General features: G+C 40.6%; 1 protein-coding gene across 3 annotated transcripts in view; it reads right to left on the bottom strand.

The window, feature by feature from the left end:
* TNKS2 (tankyrase 2) overlaps window positions 1–2,382 on the bottom strand; it is a 34,134-nt gene extending 31,752 nt beyond the window's left edge. For all 3 annotated transcript variants that reach the window (XM_075026055.1, XM_075026056.1, XM_075026057.1), the window contains exon 1: window positions 1,996–2,382. In XM_075026055.1, coding sequence (XP_074882156.1) covers window positions 1,996–2,197 — 202 coding nt within the window. In that variant the 5' untranslated portion in view covers window positions 2,198–2,382. The remainder of the gene's footprint in view (window positions 1–1,995) is intronic.
* Between the last annotated feature and the right edge of the window lie 20,048 nt (window positions 2,383–22,430).

The following is a 22,430-nucleotide window of genomic DNA, read 5'->3' as shown; positions in this document are numbered from 1 at the left end:
TTTTAATATATTTTAAAATCCACCTTTACAAAATGACACACAGAAAGAGGAATTTGGTTTATTTAAATTGCTAGGTAAGATCTGGGAAAATCTTAAAAATGGAACCAAGTTCAGAACCCAGAATGACACTAAAAAAAGAAAAAAGGGCAATACAAAACCTATCTTCATATTTCAGCTCCACCTCTTCCATAAAACAAGTCTTGAAACTGAATGAAACTAGTCAGAGATGTTTTGTAATGTATTTTCTAAGAACACCTAGGCTAAACAAAGCAAGAACGCAACTGACTTTTGCTTTTACTTCCTGGAATGTAATTCCTTTAGAGACAGAAGACAAAAGAAGCTAATAATACTTCAACTGTGAATAACAGGGGAAAAGCAAAACACAACAAGAACAATAACCCCCAAATCCCGAAGTTACTTATGTCCATCTTTCACACTGAGTCTATCCGGAGATAGGCTGACAACAGCAGAGTTCTACCTGAAGCAGTAGGAGAGTGTTAAATTAAGAAGTTACACAAGTATTTTATGCCACGTGTTAACCAGAAACTTTTGGCATCTCCTACAGTCTTGTTAGAGGAGCAATTGATTTCTCTCTACAAGTCTGAAGTAGACATAAGCGTGGCAATGGCCTCTCCCATTTACACACCAACTTGTTTAACATTAGAGGTCTAATAACTATATGAACTCATTGCTATGCCTTTTTTTTTTTTTTAAGAAAAAGCTTTCTATAGATCAGGAGTTCTGTTTTTTTAAAGTCAAGACAGATCACTCCTGTCCAGAGAGATAAACTAGATTACTATATTGCATGAGGAACTCCTTAGGAGGAAAAGGGGGAAAAAGGAAAAAAAACCTCACTTCTCCAAAAATGCTGTAAAACATACTAATTTTTTTAGAAGTTCAGAGTTTATTAGTGAACAGACAGGAGTGCTGCATATGAAAAGATAGCTGCAAAATTGTTTTACCCCAAAAGTATATTTTAAGTTGTCTCCTGGGGTCTCTTGTCAATCAAGTTTCTTAAATCTGTGAAATGCAGCTGTCCTGAAAAGGCTTTCAAGAACTTAGACCTGTTAAGTGTACGGAAGATGAGGAAAGGACACCTTAGGTAGAAACCTCTTCCAAAACAATTCAGCAAAGACACAAACATCTTTATTACTATCCATATTGTTTAGCTGAAAAGAAGCTGCTGTCTCTTCTGCAGCCTGCCAGCCTTGGGTCCTACATCTAACACTGTAATCAAATCAAAACAAACAACATGAAAACAACAGTCACAGTCAGGTCTTTGTCTGAAAAGGTGGGACAGAATCTTCTGGCCCGCTGCCAGAGAAAGCAGTTGTTCTGTGATGTCAGTTGTTTGCGTATATAAGTCCTGAACTGACAAAGTCTACTTGCTGAAGATAAGAATGCAAAAAGCTTAGAAACAGCGTTATCTGACAAGCACCCTCCCTGGGCAAAATTCTAAAAACGAGCAGGGCCGCTGAAATCAATGGAAACAGTACCTGGGACACATGTCACCTGTCAGAGCTCACATGCCACAACACGAACAGTCTAAACCCCAGTCCAGATGTCCTCAACGCCAGCTGAGGTTTATTTTAAAAAAGAAAAAAGAAAGAAAAGACAGAAACAAGACGCCACCTGTACCACCCAGCCACCACCACCGCGTGGTGATACCTCACCAGCCACCCGAGAGCCGGCGTGGCACCTAGAGACGGCCACGGCAGGGGACGGGCGCCGGATGCACACGGGGGCCGCCGAAGGGCTCCGACCCCCCCCCCCCCCCGCCGCGCACAGGCCCACCCCTGCGGCGGGGCCTGCGGGGAAGCAGGGCACCCCGTGCTCCTCCGCGCCCCGGCCAGGCCCGGCCCTGCCCAGGCCCCGCGCCGGGAGGGAAGCGGAGGTGCGCGGCAGCGGGCCTGGCGCCCGGCGGGGCTGCCCCCGCCCCCCCCCCCGCGCTCCGCCGTCCCCACAGAAGCGGTAACGGCGGCCTCAGGCCGGTACCTGCGGCGAAGTGCAGCGGGCTGGACTTCCTGCCCGCCGTGTCCCGGCTGTTCACGTTCTCGGGCCGCACCAGCCGCTTGACCCGCTCCACGTCCCCGTTCCTGCAGGCCTCGAAGAGCTCCCGAGCCGGCTCCGCCGCCGCGCCGCAGCCCGGCGCCTCCGCCAAGGCGGCCGCGCCGCCCGCGCACCGCCGCCCGGCCATGCCGGGCCGGCCCCGCCGGAGGCGGCCGACCAGTCCCCGCCGCCCCGCTCACAGGCCGCGGCCCTCCGCGGCGGCGGCGGCAGCCCTCCACACGCGCCGCTGGGCGGGGCGGTGGGACCGGCGCATCGCGGCGGAAGGATCCGGGCGGAGCGGACGCGGCGGCAGCGGCGGCACCACCACCACCACGGCCGGCTGTCCTGCGCAGGCGCGCTCCTCCCCCCCCCCCCCACCCCCGGCCGGGCTGGGCACGCGCGAGGCGCGCACGCGTGGAGGTGGCCGCGAGCGTGCGCAGTGTGGCGGCGGCGGGCCGCTGCCTTGGGGGCGGCGGCGCTCCGGTGGCGGCTCCGAGCGTGGTCTGGGGGCCGAGGGTCGCACGGCCCTGCTCGGCCCTGAGCTGGGCGGCCGGCGTCGCCGTTGCGCTTTGGGAGGCGCTGGCGGGGGCGGACGCTCGTCGCTGGGGCCTAGAACCGGGAACGGGCCGCGGAAAGTGTGCTTGAACCGGGGGGGGCGGTAATTGCTTACAGTAATTAAATGTAGATTAGGGAGTGGCAACTACTGAGGGATTTTTTTTTCCTGTAAAATGTGCAAGACTGCATTTTGGTGCTAAATGATCCTTGCATAGTTATTTATATAGCAAAATACGTTGTTCAGAAGGAAGTTAAGTGCTTGCATAATAACTATGAAGTGGAACTTACGTAAATTACGTCGTTTTCTTTCTTAATCCTGGAAAACAGACACTAGAAAAGACTGTTAGTTGACTTTGCCAATTCAAGGTTTTGGAATGGCACAGAGAGCATCTCTTTCCCCCTTGTCAGCCTAACAAGCTTGATGAGGAAGCTTGAGCCTAGATGGAACTAACTAGAAGAGGATTCGTGTGGTGATTTGAAATGTATTTTCCACTCTTGCCATAATAAACGACTGAGTTTGGAAAAGTTAATTGAACAGGGTCAGTAGCTTCCTGTTCCAAAGGCAGGAAAGAGACGTGCCTCCAAACTTAATTGAACTTGCACGCTATTGTTACATTATTAAATTAAGCAGCCTAAGAACCAGGAAAGAGACCCAGCTGCTAATTTGTACAGTTTAGTCACTTCCTTTCTGTTAAACATCCTTATCTCTGAAGCAAGCCAGTTAACATCCAAACTGCCGGTCCCGGTCCATGCTAATGCCTAAACTGTGCCCAGGAATTTTGGGGGGGAGACTGCTAGCTGTACCAGGCCAAAACCATGCTACAGTAACAGGTCATGATGGTCCAAGCCTTTGTCTTTGTCTTGGCACTGTTCAGTTTACTAATTTACGCATAGCCACAGTAGAAGTGTGACAGAAGAATGCAGCCAGCACAGGGACAGAAACCATGTGCTTTGACAAACACACGATGCCTTGGTCGTGTGTATTTTCTGTAATCCCACTGGCTTTTCTCCTCATCACCACTTAAATTACAAGCTGTGCTTGGCAGGCAGGGAAAAGTCAGGCTATGACCAGAGTCCCTCTATCAGCTTTGTCACACATACATAATTCATCCACTGGTTTACATGTGGCCATAATGTTCTGGCATCAACTGACATCAAGTATGGCTCATAGGCCTGCAGCCATCTCAGACCTTCCCAACTTTTCCAAAGTATGTATGATGAAAACTGCCCTTTCTACGTGCAGCTCCACAGACTGAAAACAAGACCTGCAGTGCTGCCATTTGTATCTTTTATTAGCCCCATTAGCATAGCTGGAAAAAATACAGAAGCTTTTGAGTTCATAAACCCTTCTTCAAGCCTACAGCAGTAGTAGCAAGTGCATTAACTTGGCTGTTTCCATTTCAAAACTGAAAAAGGGACTGTGTATCTAAAAGTCTGTGGAAGTGTAAATACCTGTATAAATACAAACACATCCTGCTCCCCAGGTCTTCTAAAGTTTAAAACTAGAACAATTTTTCACTAGTTCGCTATAAACTCTATCTATGTTTCTTTCTTTGGCAAAAGCAACTATCAAATGCTAATAGAAAAAAAATAACAGAGAAAGAGGAGGATTATAAAAAGCATGATCTAAAATAAACAAACTCCCCATTCTTTCCACATCATTATACTGAAAACATACTATTATTCTAATTACCTATAGCCTGACTTCCTTTTCCAGTATGGCTTCCTGGTAGCTTGAGTGTAAAACTACAGCAGGTCTCTGTGAATGGAAAACAATTTTTTAAATTATTATACTGTAAGAGTAGGAGTCAAAAGAAAACGTTTGATATGGACAGACTAAGGCAGCCTTAAAAATAAACCCTTCTTCTTTCTGCCTAGGAGATTAAAGTTTTCTTATGGGCAGAGGTATCATTCAAGCCAGTCTACAAGGCAGTCCATCAGATCTGGATTTTCAGCTGTCAGCCCTTCATTTCGTGAGGATTTCTCAGCTCTTTCTAACTGGTCCCTGCAGTGGTTTGCCTTGCTCTTGGAAGCGAAGTAAAATGCTAGAATTAATAGGACATTTCAAGTGTTCAGAAATTTAGCTTATTCCAAAAGGAGAATGATTTAAAATTTATTCCATTTGAAGTATTTCCAGATAAGACTTGGGGAAAAAAACCCCAACCAACAATAATTAATGCTGTACATCAGGAAATAATAAAACATGCCTATCAAGGAAAGAGTTAATTTTGGAGAGAAACAGAAGTGGTCTATTGTTTTGTTGCTAAAATTTTAAAACTTTAAATAGAAACTTTCTCAGTGCAAGCTACTTTTTCTAAATGAAAAGAGAGGCTGATCGCATTAAGCAATAAGAGCTCACTGCAAAATCAAAGCAGTACAGGTTGTGCAACACTGAATATATATACAACTGGATCTTTAAAGGAACTTACTTTCTCCCTTCCCCTTCTCATCCCATCTATCAAGCTATCATCTTAAACAAGCAGGAGCTAGTTCCTTTTCTCTGCCAGTCACTCGATCTGTAGTTAGTGGCACATTATATGTGCCAGCTTTGTTTTACCAGCAGATGGGGGTAAAGTGGAATAAATATAACATGTTGTTCTGGAATAATAAAGGGATTTAAAAAAAAAATAGATGAAAGGAGACTTGGAGGCAGTGAAACACTGAGAGACTGAGCATTGCAGGGAGGAGCAGACGTGGAGCCAAGTGGTCCCTCTAGGAGATGGGGATACACTGTGAGTTGTTGGCAAGCTGTAATGGTAGGCGATCTAGTTATCAAAATACTGTATGTGTGTTTGCAGCAACCAAGAGAACCATTCAACAGCTTGGTGACCAGCTGTTGAGATTGCAGTTCACGTAATACATTTAGAGAATATTCTTTTTGTGGTAAGGAGAAGCTTGTGATCCTCACACCAGAAGCACAGATAAGTGCATGAGAGTTCATGGAAACTAGATTACAGAGAAAAAAAGCCTTTAGTCCAGGACCCTTGTGATTTCTTTAAAATGATTCCAGTTTTGCTGTTAAAGACTGCTAAACAGAAACATGCCTAGAGGGCTTAAAGGGAGCTTTTGTTTGTTTTTCTGTAGTGCCTGGAACATGCCTGAGAGGACAGAGAGCTTTTTTAAAAGCATAGACTCCACACATGCAAAGCAGGATTACATGGGCTGCCAGCATGGGAATATGGCAGAGACCTGGGAAATTGTTATTTGTTATTAGGAAGAAAGCCACAAGCAACAGAGGAGCAGTAGGGCCAAAGATGGGCATTGACTAGGGATGCCAGCAAAACAGATTCATTTGTATCTCAAATAGGTACAATGATATGAAAAAGCTAAAAGCACATAAAGGCAAACTAGAATGTCTGTCCAACCATGACATATTCAAATTTACTGAAGCTGACTGAAAGAACAAAAACAGTGGGCTACTTATGTTATAATTTGTCTAGAACTGACATATAGGAAATAGTAGTTCTCTTGGAAAAATCATCTTAGAGGGAGAAAATTTCAGAGGAGCAAGAACTAGTGAGAGACGCTCCATACAGTTAAATTGCAGTTCAAGTGACATTATTTTAACAAATTTCAATATTAGTTTTCTGTCCCAATTGAAAAAAAAAAAAAAGGCTTTGGGGAGGCTCAGGCATCTTGACAATCTGTCCTGGGCATTTAACAGGAGTGTCCAGGTCCCCCGAGTAATTAACAAAGCAGGTGGGTTTCTCACTGCTGTACTCTTAATTGCCCTCTGAAGCACTTTACCTCTTTCCATTGATGGTATAAGAAGCCTATACTTTTGATTTGGATACCTAAATTGGTTGCCTATAGTATGTAATGTAACTACCATACAGAGTATGCAGGGTGAAGGAAAGCAGAGCAGCAACTAAATGCAATGGTTTTTTAAAAAGTGGTAGTGTACTACTCCAACTACTTGCACATATATTGGCAAGATGTTATTTCAGGACAGATCTCTGAGAGGCAATTTCTCAAGAATTCAAATGATGGCTTCTTGGAACAGCTAGTTCCACAGTATGGGGGGGGAAAAAAAAAAAGAGGCTTTTCTTGACTTAAGCCTAAGCAACACAGTTACTTGGTTCAAGAAGTATATATAGTTTTACCATGAAGTAGTAATGATCAAATCCAATGAATTTCAATATTTCTAATGGAAGGCTCCTACTGAAAAGTAGTCCATGGCACTGATTCATAACAGGAATTGTGATGAAAAGAAAGAATGTCATTACAGTGGTATTAAAATCAGGTATGAAAACATAAAAATCCTAAGACTTGCTGTGAAGAATATATTTATGCAGATTTTTAACTGGGTGACAGAAAGTAGGAAGCAGGTTCAAAAGGTTATTGGGATCACACTCTAATGGTCACAAATTGTCCGTAAAACCCAATAAAAATAAATATTTTTTTTTAAAAAGAGGAGGCTTGTAGGAAGTGAACACAGTTATGTATATGTCCTGCTAAGCATAAGTTATCACAGAGCTAAACCAACACATGACAACTAGAAACTTGTCCTTTGGGATGATTTTCCCAACATCTTATAATTCACTGTAACCAGTAATAATGTATTTATACATTTTGCGAGGGATATTCTTGGAGAAAAAAAGTTTTGTGATCCATTAAAACAATTCTTATGTTCCTGCAAGCAAAGTTTAAAATCTCCATCCAAAGGTATTTTTGCCTGTAATGGATAAATCTCAAAAGATTTGGACATTTACCAGGTTAACATATTTGCATTCCTACCTGAATGCAGAGTAGGCAGCCACACTGCATTTAAGGGACTAATCCCCCCTTAAGGGACATCTTCTATTTCATTTATTTGTTCCATGAGTAAATTGAAGACAGAATCTATTTATCAGACCTCTCAGATCAAAGCAAAGCAACACAACAGTTGGTTATACCTTAAATTTAATGTAGAATTGGGCCTAACAAAACTTGGAAAACCCTAGGTGGTCAAAAAGTTCTAAAATAATTGTATATTTGAACTGTCTTAAGAGCAAACTAATTTGCAAAACTGAATTAAAAGTCATTAATTTGGCTTGATTTTGAGACTCTGCCACGTAGGTCTCTATTTTTGTATGTATTACCTGGCTAAGTGCATGCAAGAAAAAAATATTCCAACAGTTTCACTGATGCTATACAAAGGGTTTATTGGATTTTACGCTAGAGTATATTACTGCAAAGATTCAGTGAGTATTTAGCACAAGGATGGGCACTGAAACACAATAGCAGACTAACTCCTTATCTGTAGCAGGGTTTTTTTTGTATTATGTCTATGTAGGCTACAAAAAAAGATTCATCCTTATTTTCCATTCATTCATTGACAGATTATTAATGTTATGTTCAAAGACACCTTACCAGCTACAAATGCTGATACATTACCAAAGTTCAAACTATGTAACTGTTGTGATTTTTGTATTTTCACTTGGATTACCTTTTACATGCAGGTTCACAGAATTTTGAATAGGCGAGTGAATTGCTTCCTTTTCAACTGCTTACTAAAAACAGCTATTAAAACATTTTAAAAGTAAAATGTCTTGGACATCAGTGTCACACAAAAACCATATGTAAAGCAATTTTAAAATTGATTTCTTAATTGAAAGAAGAGTTAGTAGATTGGTAGGCTTTGTTTATTGCCAATATTATACATTTAAAGGATGGGAAAATATTAGCAAATTAAGTATTGTTGCTTTCTATCACACTTGAGTGATGTAAACAAATGGCAATGTACCATTCATTTATGTACATACCAAAACCTTTTTCTGGATTTTGTATTTTCTAGCAAGAGAGGGAAAATTTTAAGTGCTTTATTCAAACAGTTTATTCTAGGATTATTTCTGTGATCCACTTCTTTCTGTAATTCTTTATAAGCGACTGAGGTGTTTCTTCTGCACATGTTATAGGAAGATGTTTCTTCTGCACATGTTATAGGAAGCCTTATAACAGTAACTTATGTCCTTATTGATCCATGGAAAATAATATTTCCATTCATTCCAGAAAATTACTGTTTTTCTTCTTGTATCAAACATACCTTGATTGTTGAACTGTTGCCTTATGGTCACTCTCAAGATCATGGTTACACAGTGATACAATCCAGCTGCCTAAAAATAGTAAAGAGTAGTGCTTGTATTTCACCTGGGACTGTGATTATTTTGCATAGCCTTGTACCCACTGAGTGCTTAGCCAGTACAGCCAGTGCCTAACACCTGATAAATTCCTCTTTAGATGGCAACATTTTTGAGTGTGTAGGGTAATCATATGTCATGGGGGGTTTTAGCTATCTGGGAAATATATTTAAAAGTTACCCTTTTTGTATTTTAGAGGTGACTGAATACATGTCTATAAAATTAAAAAATAGGCCCTTTTAACTTTATAGAGTTACATAAATGCTAACTATTGCTGTTGAGATGAAGTTACACAGGATGCCATTTCAAAAGCAAGGTTACTTGGGGTTAAAACTAAATATGTCTCAGCTTCTATCACCCTGGAGTCCTTCCAGGAGAGTGAGTGGTCATCCTTCTCCCTTTCCTTTTCACTTCTTTGCCTCATCTGGCCAGGCCCTTTAGTCTTCAAGATAGGATCTCAAAGTACTTAGCTGGAGTCTCCTACCTCACTTCACCAATACGTGCCCAGTGGGAGCCTATTTAACTTTCCAGATCTACCTCGTAACTTGAACAATTTCAAAACTGGAAACAGAACAGTGGAATGGAAGATTAGATTGGTGTGGAGGTAGTGGGCATGACTAAGATCTTAAAACCTTAAAGACATCTGAAATGCCATCACTGCACACAATATACGTTCACACAAAATAAATGCCCCATAGGCATGTAATGGTGAAATAGCTTTCTCCTGGTAGTTTAGTCACTGTTTTACTTCAGAAGTAATTTCACCGATGATCCTTTCTTTGTTGTCTGGACAGCTCATGCAGCAGAGCTACTGCTATCTTTGTTGATACTGTCCATGTATGGAAACTCTTCACTGTGGACCAGAACAGCCCCTGCAGTGTAGATGGGGACATAGCACCCAGCTGTTTATTGTGGCCCTCTTAGCTTGTAAACAAAAATCCTATGCAACAGATAAGCGCTGGACAGAAGTTGGCCTTGCTTGTATTTGTTCCAAGTTTAATGATATTCCTTGAAAAAAAATATGAAATGCATGCTAGTTACTAGGGATCTTTAACTGTAGGCAAACAAATTATTTTTATCATTTGAGTTAGTTTGATGCAACCAGCAAAGTGCCTAGTGTCAGCCAGGTATTCAGAGCAGAGCAGAGCACTGTAGAACTTATGACAGCATATGTGGGAGAGTACACAATCACCACAGGGACTTTCTTCTCTATTTAGACACTTTATAACAGTACCTAATAATTTTATTAGGAATATCAGTTTCCCATTTTATAGCTAGATCAAGTGATCTGAAAGCAGTCTGTTCGATGTAGCAAAGATCTGAGTGACCAAAGTGCAGACTTTTCTTAGCAGAATAACAGATACATGCCTGCCCTCACGCTACTAGCGTTTTATCCGAGACAGAACGATCACAGTAAGGAAACATCAAAAGGTCTTAGGAATCCTCCAATTTAGCCAAAATAGCTTTTAGCAAAACAAAATTGGAACCAAATAAAATCATACTTTTTCTGAGCTATTCTCATTTGGTATCTGCTCAGGTAACACAGAGAGGGCAGCTCTGGAAAGTTAGATTCACCTTATAGAGAGTATGAAGTAGAAACTGTCCTTTGCATCTAACAGCACAGCAACACCAGCTTCTGGGAGAGCATTGCTTTGCTTTTAGTAGAGATCTCACAGAGTCCTGTAGGTGTAGCCCACCTTAGCTAAGAGCCGAATCAGTCATTTTTTTCCCCAGGTGGCCTGGCTCTGGCTAGCAAAGTATTATAAAATTTTGAGAAGTCATGTTGGCTTACATAGAGAGACCTGCGTGGGGGAAGTTCAGTAACATACCTAAGTGCTTTGCTAAATAAGCTGGCCAACCTCCCAGGCCCTTTAGGATAGGAAAGGAAACCAAAGGCTTTGCTTCTGGGCCAGGCAGTTCTGCTGAGGGAGGCCTGAAGTTCTGCATGGGCAGAAGGGGTAGAGAAATAAATCTTGCTATAGATTCCCTCAGCTAACATTCCTCAGTACAGTTTTATTTATCTATGGACAGATTTATAATGTACTTTGATGCTGAGCTCATAAAATTCTTAAAAGGAATATTTAATAAGCCCCTGAAGAGAAGAACCAGTTCTTGTATAAAATCAGAGACATTATGTTTCAGTATAGTAAGAAATTAAACAAGTATTCATGCTGAAAAAAGCTATGGGAAACTATACTAGCTAAATCTAAATTACATTAATGGCTGCCCTGAGACCACTCTCTAAAGTAACAATCTTGTCAGTCAGATGCCAACTTGGAAGCATAGGCTAAGAGATGGTGTGAGCTGGTCCCTCACAGTGCTGAAAGTCCAGCACCTGAGGCCACCAAGGCTGCAGGCTGCAAGCAACTTGTGAGGCAGCAGGACGGATGGAAAATGGACAGGGAGTACAGCACTGCTGCATGGTCAAAGCAGCATATATACAGTTGTTTTGTCTTTTTTTACGGAGGTAATTCGCCTGTAGAGATGGCAGAAGAGTTCACTGCAGATACGGTAAAAGAGTTAACTCAAGAATGAAAGGGGAGTTAAGTAAAAGCAGATGTGCTGCAAAGTGATATTAGAACCACCCAAACAGTTGTATCGGCAGAATGGAGTAGTCATAACCTTGCTATTATTATTGGTCTGAGCATCAGAAATGCATGAACTCCAAGCTATGCTTCCACACAGGTCAAGCTCGTAGTGTTCTTCAAGCTAGAGATCTGTATGTATGGACCGAAGTCAGCTTGGGACAGCACTGAAACTCATCCGTTAGGAAAGACAAGACTAAGGAACCAGATGTGACCTTTAGTTACTGAACTACTTCAGAAATATATTTCTTCTTTAAAAAGAAACAAGGAATCCAAGACTGTCTATGTTTGTATTTTGAAATTGCCCAGTTACTGATTTTTTTAATTTCTAAGTAACACTTTGTCCAAATACTTTAGACAGAGGATTTATTGGCCATTATTCTTTCTTAGGCAAACTGCCAGTGTCCTCTTTTAAACCTCTGCTTCTGCTGCAGCTGATCCCAGCACAAATGTGAAGGCTTAGGTGAACTTCATATTCCCCGGACAGAGCTTCCAAACTTATATTGTGTAAAAGCTTGATATAGCACCTCTGTATCTATATTGGGAGGAGCTGTGTAAAGCAGCTAGATATGTGGTTATTGTGAGTACTGGCAAATTCTGCTGCTTTTTTCACTCCTGATGCCAAGCACTCTGATATATCTTGGAACACAGCCGATGCTATTTGGAAACCCTGCCTTCTGCCCACTGTTCAGGAAAAAAGAAGTTGAGTGAAGAGAAACCAACACAAACATGATGTGCATTATGTGTCAAAAAGTTTCAAACCAGAATTTAAAGTCAGTGAAAGACCTTGATTTTTCAGGCCAAAATGGTGCTTTTGTTTTGATAACACCTGCCTTAGAAATATGGCTAAGAAATTACCTTGTAATTCTGCACACAGGCTATTTTCTACCGTGATCTTTTGCAAAACACTGGGGCACTTAAAATTAATGGATGGAAACATTAGCATAAATGCTAACCAAGAATCCCAAACAACAAAACCCAGTGAATATAAAAAAAAAGTCTCAGAATTTCAGGTGGGGGGAATATTTTCACCAGTGTGTGACAATTATCTGCACTTTGTGGCTGCTTAATAGGAAAATTTACCTTGCTTCTCTTATAGGAAAAAGTATGTTTGTAAAAAGCCAAACAATAACACCTTTTCAAGGGACTGATCACAGAGAAGAGAAAGACCTTCCATAATTTCTTGGTATCTTGACTGGCGTTCATTTTACATTCTGCCTTTCAATTCAGGGATCTCTAAACAGCTTACTAATGAGCAATTTTTCCATCAGCTATCAGAAGGTTTTAAATCATCAAGTGATTAACAAGGAAAAAATATGACAGAGATAGGGGAACTGGTTTTTATGTTTGCAGCTTAGCTTGGGCATGTTGTGTTGTGCTGTGTTCAAAAAGCAACTTGATGTGGGCATTGACACTCCAGGCTAAATTCAGAAGGAATTCAAAGCGAGGCCACAGTGACCTGCAGGGACTTACTTGTACATTCTTTTCCTTTGCTATGTGCCTTTTACCACCTTCTATCACTCTCCTGCATTTACCCATACGAAACTAACACACTCCTATTTTTAAATTGCTTCTGAATTTGATCTAGACCCTTTCCTTAAAAGATATATTCATGGTTGTGCATTTGAGCTGCTGAATTGGAGCTTGTTTGCAGCAGACCCAGTGACATGCAAACCTTGTTTTTGCATCTGACATGTTAGCATATGGTAAGTCTAATAGCACACATAAGAGTGAGGCACCACTTTGGAGCTGACAGGCTGCTAGCTTTTTAAGCTGTTGCTCAGCTGTAACTGAGAACATGACTGCTCTTAGTCATTTTTCTGGGCAAAGAAGAGCATCTGAAATCCTGCTGTGGCTTCAGCAAACCTCTTTGACATGACCCAAAATGAATTAGAAAGACTCACTGAATCAATTCTTGGCTGTCTTCTGTTAGCTACAGGTGAGAGGAGGCAAGGATGGATCTGATCCCTTCCCCTCATGTCAGGGCAAGAACGGCAAGTTGAGGCCCCTGTTATATTCCCTCCAGCAACCTGCCTTGCCTCAATTCAGTGATGAGTTTTCCACTGTGGAGTGTTTGTTGTATGGATGTGTGACCCCAGCCCCGAGGCTGGCGCACACAGCAGCTACACGTGCTGGGTACTGGCACAGCTCCTCTAACTGCAGGGACAAAAAAAAAAAAAAAGAGCAGGAGGAGGAGGAATGGAATGGCAGGACAATGTGCCTCTTAAAATGTCAAGCACCACTTTAGCTCTCACCTTTTGCTAACATTTGTGTTGCATCACTTGAAGCACAAGGCAAAGTGAACAGAGCAAAGGAAGGCCAGTGGCCAACATCACCTCTGAATTAGGGCCCTTGGGCTTAGCACTGCTCAAGGACACTGAAAAGTTTTTAAATAAAACTCAAGACAGAATTTCTGCTAGAGTAGTGATGTTTAGATAAAATCAAATGTGCCCACAAAACACTTAACTGCAGTGAAAATACAGAATTTATGAAGACTTAAAATTTCCCTTCATATTTAGGCAATATATCTAAATAAAAAGATCTTTTGCTTAGTTCTTTCTTGGCACATGTTACATTTAAATTATGACATATGTGGTGGGAGGAAATGACCAACGTGAACTGGCAGTGCTCTCTTCTTGTTCCCCTTTGAGGAAAGTATAGGACACCATAGCAAAGTGTTGTGTCACTACCCGTTCTGGGACACTGCTCAGAGACAGACCAAAGCCTCTGAGATATGGAGCCTCTAACTCAACTTATTTCCTAGCCTGGCATCCATTTTTTCCATCACTATTTCTTCCTGCTCTCTGCCTCCTACTCCAAGTTAGACCCAATTTAATAGATAATTCCAGACATTCCTATTCAAAAGTGTCCCTGGCAGGAAACCAGTGCCCTATTTTTCAGATTTTTTTTTAAAAAGCAAACTAAGCGTTTTCTTGGAATGCATGCTCGTATCTCTCTTACCCACTCTAAATCCACGCATACACTTTTTGCATCAGCCATCCTATCACCTGCCTTCTGAGCCAGGCTACCAAAGACAAATTTAAGGTGGATGAGTAGTCAATTATCTGCAAGAATGAAGTCTCAGTGGGTAATTAAACTCATCTACTCGTAAGACTTAAAAAGGAAGAAAACTGGCTTTAGATATGATGCTATGTATCAGCAATGGAGTCATAATATGCTGACTCAACAGTTAAAGTATTGTACAACATAACAGTGGCTCAAACAATTTACAATAGTTTGGCTATAGGTTGTTGGAGTGTATATAGTACAGGTATATCTGTAAGTCTCCTTTCCCTCCTGCTAGAAGGAGGATGATCTTTGACCATATGACTCTTTTGATAAGGCATGAAAACATCATCATTCAGCTGTGAAATTTATACCAGTATTAATCTGCTGGGAAAGTAGCAGATTTGCTCAGCTGGTCTGCTGAACCACTTCTTCTGCAATAAAAAAATACAGACAGATGAAATAAATATTAGGCAACACTTCTTGAAACTATCATAGGTTTTGTACACTGTTTCTGTTACAGCATTGCAACAGATTGGTGTTGGTTATCACCATTCAAGTTGATTGAATGATACTGGCACTGAAGTACAGAAACCCACATATTCAAAGTAACCTTGTGCTCCATTAAATTTGTGCAAACTATTGTGGCTGATGATGCACAGTGAAAGTAGAATTGTCTTAAAACTCGGAGCATCTCTCACTGAATGGCTTTCTAAGCATCTCCTTGCCCCATCAAGTAAAGACTGGTAGTAGGAGTTTCAAGTGGGAGTTTCCACCCCTATTATTACTTGTATTGTAAGGATTACACACTGAGTGTAGTAACATTGTTCTGGGAATGATCTTCAGGAGTATAATTACTCTTTCAAATTCATATGGATAAAGAAAGGAAATGATCCCAGGAACAGAGGACCTCAAAGACCCACAAAAGCAAGAGGAATATCTCTGTTGACTTAGCTGAGAACCTATCATTAGAAATGTCAGCTGTAGAATCATGGCAGGGACCTTCTATATTTATATGGTAACAAGTTATTCATCACTTCACACTAGTTTGATGTGCTTACACTGGAATAGGTCTCATTTTTTTCAGAAAATCTGCTGTTTCATTAGGCACAGTTGTTTATAATCAACATTGTATCCAATTCTAATAGGTTTATACAGTTTAAACAAAGTAGAGATTAATGACTTATTTTGATAAAAATGGTAGAAAGAAGGTTTTGCTAATTTCAACAAACTGATGTAAAAAACCAAAGATGTCTGAGTCCAGGAAGCTCCCTACCTTGGACAGAATGACCTTTACCTGCAAGAAGGGATTGATTTACCTTTGTTTTTGTATATGGCTGTAATAAAAAACCAGGGCACAAGCACGAGCCTGGAATGCAATTTACAAAATCTATAGTGTGCTATAGACTATATTATGTATTTTTAAAGTTCTACATGCCATTTAAAAACACAGAGGACAAAACTAATGCTATATTACCTGTAAAACTTATAACAACGGATGCTAGAAGTAGGGTGTACTAGAAGAGACATTACATACCAATGAGTCTAAGGATGATCTAGACCTTTTGATTTAGAACAAGATCAATGACAGAAAGCATGGGCACTCTTCTGTGCACAGAATCTTTATAGAGATTTGACAATAGTCAAGAATACGTTTAGACTTGTGAAGCTTTAGGATGTAGCGTATGAATCAGCAATCTTGTTTTTTGGATGAACAGATAATGAATCATCACTTCTCTTCCTCTATCTGTTCTTATGTTGTGTTACATAAAAGGGCCAGGCATACTATTTTATTTTCTGGTATTATACCTGCAGGGCATTCATAACCTGGTTTTGGAGCTAGCAGCCCTGATAACAAGGTGTCATTTCTAAACCAGAGACATTCCATTGACCAACACCCCATCCTGCTTTCAACATTGCTGTGCTATGACTAGCAGAGAAGTTTCTCCTTAAATACCTTCTTCAAGGGATATTCCAATACAGATGGTATGAATTATGAATATGGCTATTATCTGGAGAAGCCAAATGTGTAATGCATGATGGCAATAATAAAACTGATACATCATTTCTATGCTACCATTTTTATACAGAGCTAGAACTTATTTTCTCTCATGCTCACTGTCTTTATGACTACCCTGAGAAGAAAAGCTACAAACGGAGCAACTTTCCTTTCCCTTGGGAGACAGAGAGTTTAAAAGTTAGCATTCTGGGTTGGATGGAAACAGATTTATTAAGATTTATTTTGTAAATATTTTACTTCCTCCCATTTCCTCCCTTACTCCCAAAGGACAGAATCACAACTTCCTCTCCCATAACAGCCAGTTGATATGGGCAGGCATTCACTGGCTCAGGAGATAGCTTGCTCCTGCCCTATCAATAGGCTGCAAACTGCCTTTACTGGAATCCATTTATCTCAGCCTTTCCTGTTAGAGCTATGCAGCTTTGCATACATAAATATACAGCAGGAAAATATACAGGCATATGAAAAAGGATCAGGAACTTTAGGATGGGGTTTCCCTAACCCAGGAGAAGGGCATGAATGCCATGCCACCCACGCCATGTATTATTTTGTGTCCCGTCTCATTCTCTGGGAAGGGGTCCCTGGTAGCTCCCTGCTAAAGGCAAAGAGAAGGTTGGAGTTTTTTTAAAAAACAGTTATGTTCCAAGAACCACTCTGATGAACATTTATTCCTCTAAACATTCCAATTTTGTAACAAAGAAAAATTTCTAACTACCCCTGGTTAAGAGAACCTTTTTCCTTTTTACTAGTCTGGGAATAAAAACAGAATTCATTTTCCTCTCCAACACACTCAGTGCTTTCTCCTTCAGAGGGAAGTCCTCAGATAACTCCTCATATCCTTAAATAGTACATTATGACTAGTAAATGTATGTCAGTGTCACCGAGGTGAGATCTATGCTTTCGTAGTAGAGTGCAAGTTAGATGAAGTTAGTGCATGAGCTGTGTTTTCCTCAATGAACAAAGTCCATCCACTTGCCTGGTTAACACAGTTGCTAAAAAGAACTAGCCAGGAAGAATATGTGTGGGTTAGACTAGCATTTGAGGAACCTTAAGTGGTTTGAAGCAAATTTTTGTTGGTGTGGTGTAGGAACAGCATGGTGAAAGAGTGGCTGTGATTTTTTGCATTAGATGCCTTTTTAATGGGCTTCAGAAAGAAAAACTGAAAGGTTGCCAGCCTCAATGCTCAAGTGAGATGAGGTAAAGTAGTAATGAAAATCTTAGTGGCTTTTGCTAAGCTATCAGGGCAATAAGCCTTGGGTAAATGATTACAGGAGATAAAGTGGAAGTGGGGTGAACCAGTTTAGTAGACTTGGAGCCAGAAGGGATGAGAAGGTGATATGTAAATTGACAGCATGAGAAGTCACACAACCAAAATGAATTAGAAGAAATAGTAAGATGGAAGCAGCAACATGTGTGGAAATAAAGATGAGGAAGATCTTAAGATGTAGTTTTGAAGAAAAAGCCTCCAAAGAGGTTTGAAGTTGGCCTATCCATGACAGCAAGCAAAGCAAATGGTTTCTGTATCAGCATTTTGGGGAGAACTTTGTTTGAGTTTCACAGATAAGTATGAACAGGTGTCATTTGGAAATGGAAGCAGATGTTAAATCAAAATGCCTGAAGGCCTGAAAAAAAAGATTGCAATAGTCTGTTTACAGAAGTGCAATATCCTTTCCATACATGACTGAAATCATATACGAGAGAGAGAATGATTTCCAAAACTGCCAGATTTGGAACAAAGAGTGATGAAAAGCATCCCCCAACCCACAAATAAAATGTAACGTATGTATGCCAAAATACCAATGAGATAACTGCTGTTTCCCAAACAAACCAAACAGCCCTGAAGAAATTGCACAGATTTCTATGTACCAACCTGTACAGAGGCTTTGCCACAGCAAACAAAGAAATTCTGCTTGTGCTCTATGTATGAGAGAACACCATGGACCTTGTTTAAAATCCTGAAATAAAGGCCAAGGGAAGTGATTATTCCCCTCCATGGGGCACTTGTGAGGTTGCATCTAGAGAACTGTGTCCAGTTTTGGGTCCCTCAATAAGAAAGCCTCATGGACTAACTGGGGTGAAACCAGTGGAGGGTCACCAAGACAGTTAGGGGACTGGAACGTGCTGCACAGGGTGAGACTGAGAGACCTGAGTTTGCTTAACTTGCAGAAGAAAAGGCTAAGTAACAGTGGGTCAGACTGCAGCCTCCCACTACCGAAAGAGGGAGTAGAGAGAAGATGGAGCCAGACTTTCCCCCGGAGATGTACAGCAAAAGGAAAAAAGTCAGCGGTCATGTGTTGCAGCAAAGGAATTCCAGATAGATAAATGGAAGAAATTATAAGAATGGTTAAGCACTGGCACAGGTTGCCTAGAGAAGCTGTGGACTCTGTCCTTGGAGGTATTAAAAGCTCAGCTGGACAAGCAACATGAGCAGCCAGATCTAACTTTGAAGCTAGTCCTGTTTTGAGGAGACTGGATTAGATGACCTCAGAAGGTCTCTTGCAACCTCCATTATTCTATGACTGTAATTCTCCAGAGAAGCATGCAAGATTTTTCTCACTGATTAAATCCATTTTAAAGATTGCAAAACTTACTGTAAGCATTATTGCATATATGGAGTAAGCACATTTTGACAGTAAACTCTCTGTGTTCTGGGAAGCAGCATCCAAGAATAACCCAAAGAAACCAATTTATTGCAAATCTGTTATTTAGCCCACAGACCTTTCTACACTCAGGGCCCTAACTACTTCCCCTCCCATTGCGGGATGAAACAAGACTGATGCTGTTACAGCACTTGGATTTAAGAGCTTCATTCTTTCCAGCAAATCTAAAAATGAAATTAATCTCTGCATGAAATTTGACCCCTGTGAAACTGGGGAAATACACATACATACATATATATATTTATGTTGAGCATCCAAAAAGGGTAACTAGGTCAGATTCTAGGAAACTCCGATTTTACAGCTGAAGTGATTAGAAATTAGACTAATTCTGAAAGAAAAAAGGTTCATTTGTCTCTTAGACCTATGCCATAGGGGAGCTTCCCCCCCCCCGCCACATAGCAAATGCAAGAAAAACTTGACACAGAATTTCACTGTACTGATTTCCAAGCCCTGTTCTTCCCTTGTGATACACAAGACAAGAACAACCTTGTAAGAAAACCTAAAATACAGGAATGGATCATGTCTCTTGGGTGGCAGAACAAGAAAAGGAGCATTATTCAGACTGTTAAAAATCTTCAAGACACTCTGGGTGAACATATTGCAGATGTTAGTTGGGCCGCTGTCAGATATAGCAATGCTCATTCAGGATGAAGGTTTTCATTCAACATAAGTCTTATGGGAATGGTAACTATATTGAAAAATCATGTGGCTCCTGCAAGGCTGTAAGGAATTGTTCACATGTGGATAAAGAAATCACATTTCTGCTTGAAAGATAGCAAAGAATGAGAATACTTCCCACATAGCTGATGGAAGTGTCTACTCAACCAATGTTTCCTTGGTCACACAGAATTAAACATAAACCCAATTCCACAAAGCAGCATTTCACTTACTGTTTTCTTTGGAAAAGACTACCGATCAGCAGAGGTAACTCCTCCACCTGGGCCTAGGAAACAGAATGGAGAATAAACGCTGATTACCTATACACAGCAACATGATTTATATTTATGAAACATTTGGCCACAGAATCTCAAGGTTCAACCTTCTTGGGTGTGTGGTTAAAAAAAACCCACAAAAAATGAGAAAAGAAATGTAGTTTCAAAAAATACTGAAATACCGCATTTCGTTCAAACATCTAGAAGGGCCTTTGCATTCTCAAAAACTGGTCTGTATTCATAAGCCAGATTTATACTCATATATAAAATACATGTATGTGTTTTGTTTTCTGCACCCTTGTGAATTGTTCACTGGAAGTTCAGATTATTCCAACAATGAATACCTACATTCATGTTCTTCCTTCTTTCAGTTTTTCTTTCCCTTTTTACTCTAAGTAGCAGCGATTTATAAGTAACATGGCATTGTCTTTATTTCATCAGTTGCTTACTACATACAACCAAAGCAATTATACTTTTAAAAGGCTGCATTTTGCATAAAAGCTGTTTAAGGGAATCTTGCTCGAAATATCCTGAATTTAATATGATCGCATTACACAAAATATTGAAGCAGCCTGAGATACATTTTCTTGCTTTTTCTATGTCAGTTGTTTCAGAAAGCAATGCACTTCTCTTGCACTATGCATTTCCAAAGCGATGACTCATTTACCATTGACTAATCTGTCATTAATCAGTCTTAATAAGATTAGACATTTAAAATCAATTTCTAGCTTCTAATTCAGTCCAAAGCTTTCAGTTTCTAGGAATTTAAATGCCTTTGAATTTAACCTTACAAAGTTCTGAGACCCAGTACTGGCAAGAACTTTTGCTATTGACTTAAAAAAGAACCAGACCTAGACCCCGTGCCAGTGCTTAAAGGGTTAGGCCTACATTGTATCCTGGTGAGACTGATTATCCTTATAATCACTGTAAGAGAACATAAACCCCACCCATCTTTGCATAATTTCTTGGTGACTTTGGCTGCACGCTGCTTGCCCCTTTCCAGGGGTTGGGTGTATTCTGCCAGGCAGATCTGTGAAAAGGCCTGATTTCTACAAGCAAGCTGCAACTGGGTAGGAAAGGGATTTACTGTTCTGTCAAAGTCTGAGTTTTCTAACATTGTCTAATAATGCAATATCTAGAAAAGTTATACATTTCTGAAAAATTACTATTCCCATCCCCAACTTCATGTCATTTTGTCTTTTTGAAATGTTTCATTTTATTTTTTACCTTCTTTCTTTCAAAATTTAAAGTTTATTCCAAAAGCAGCATATTCCATACAAACATGGTTTAGCAGCAATTTCATCCTGAATGATACCAACAAAAAAATGCTCTTGGAGTCTCCCAAAGCATAGCAGTATCACCATGATAAAGAGGAGTTTTGTGGGCACTGGAATACTTCTTTTCCAGACTTTCTGTAATTTGTCTGTTTACAGGTGGTCACAAGTTACTGATGTCCTTTTGATGAGGGGATCCCAAAGGCTCAAGCATGTTAGGTCTGGCTGAACCATGAGGAATGGGGTAATAAAAATTCTAAAAAGATCAAAAACTTATTTATTCCTCATATGGACTGTGCCAGTGCTGAAGGAATCCCTAAAACAACAACGGAGTTTCCCAGGACAAGTTTCCTTGGTATATATTTGTAACTATTAGGAATTTTCAAAGTTCCCCAAAAGGCTCTGAGAAGCAAGTAAATAAAATAACCTTCTATTAAGACTAAATAAGCCTTCTGCTCACTGTATTTCATCGGATAAATCACTGATTTTAAATTTTCAAAGGCTCAGAGGCTCAACTCAGTTTGGACTTCACTAGTCTTGCTATGTACCTAAATAATTACTACTTGCATCGCAGTCACATTCATAGAAACCTGCTGCCCAGCTTCATAGATAACACAAGTTTACAAAGATTAGTCTTAGTAGCAGAGAGCGAATATTGAACAGAAGAGCTCAATTCAAGAAAAGAAAAGCAATCTGTTGTATACCTTGTGTGACTGCGCTGTCCCCTGACCTAATGGACCATGTCTGTCTATTATTACAGATACTCTTTCATTAAAGCTCTGTTTCATTCACAGGTGTTGAGTGATGCTGCAGGAACCAAATATGTGCCAGCCAAAAGAAGGTGGATGTTTTCTGTTTCCTAGTAACCCCGGTGTTTTGCCTTTGCCCTAGCAATTGATTTTAGTCTCAAGCCCCAAATCAAAACCTTCCCTGTTATATTGCACACTATAACTGCATTGAGCTAGCATTGCTCTCCCACTCTGCAAACAGCAACAATTTTTCAAGGGATGCATTACTATGCAAGTGAAATGGAGATTTATATTTTTTTCTCTCTGGACTTTTTTTCCTATAAATGTGGTCGTGACTTAAATTTGCTCTGAGGAAATGCTTGCTTATCTTTGCTTCAAAAGGCTTCAATCAAATGCCAAAGGCCGTGCGATTCTTTCTAAATCCTCAACTGCAACATATCTCCTTTCTTCCCTCCTGGAGCTGTGGGGGAGGACAGCAGAG

This window comes from Buteo buteo, chromosome 4, assembly GCF_964188355.1.
Source record: "Buteo buteo chromosome 4, bButBut1.hap1.1, whole genome shotgun sequence".
In the NCBI taxonomy this organism is placed as follows: Eukaryota; Metazoa; Chordata; class Aves; order Accipitriformes; family Accipitridae; genus Buteo; species Buteo buteo.
Note: the sequence above shows the minus strand (reverse complement) of the source record. Positions and strands in the feature narration are given on the sequence as shown.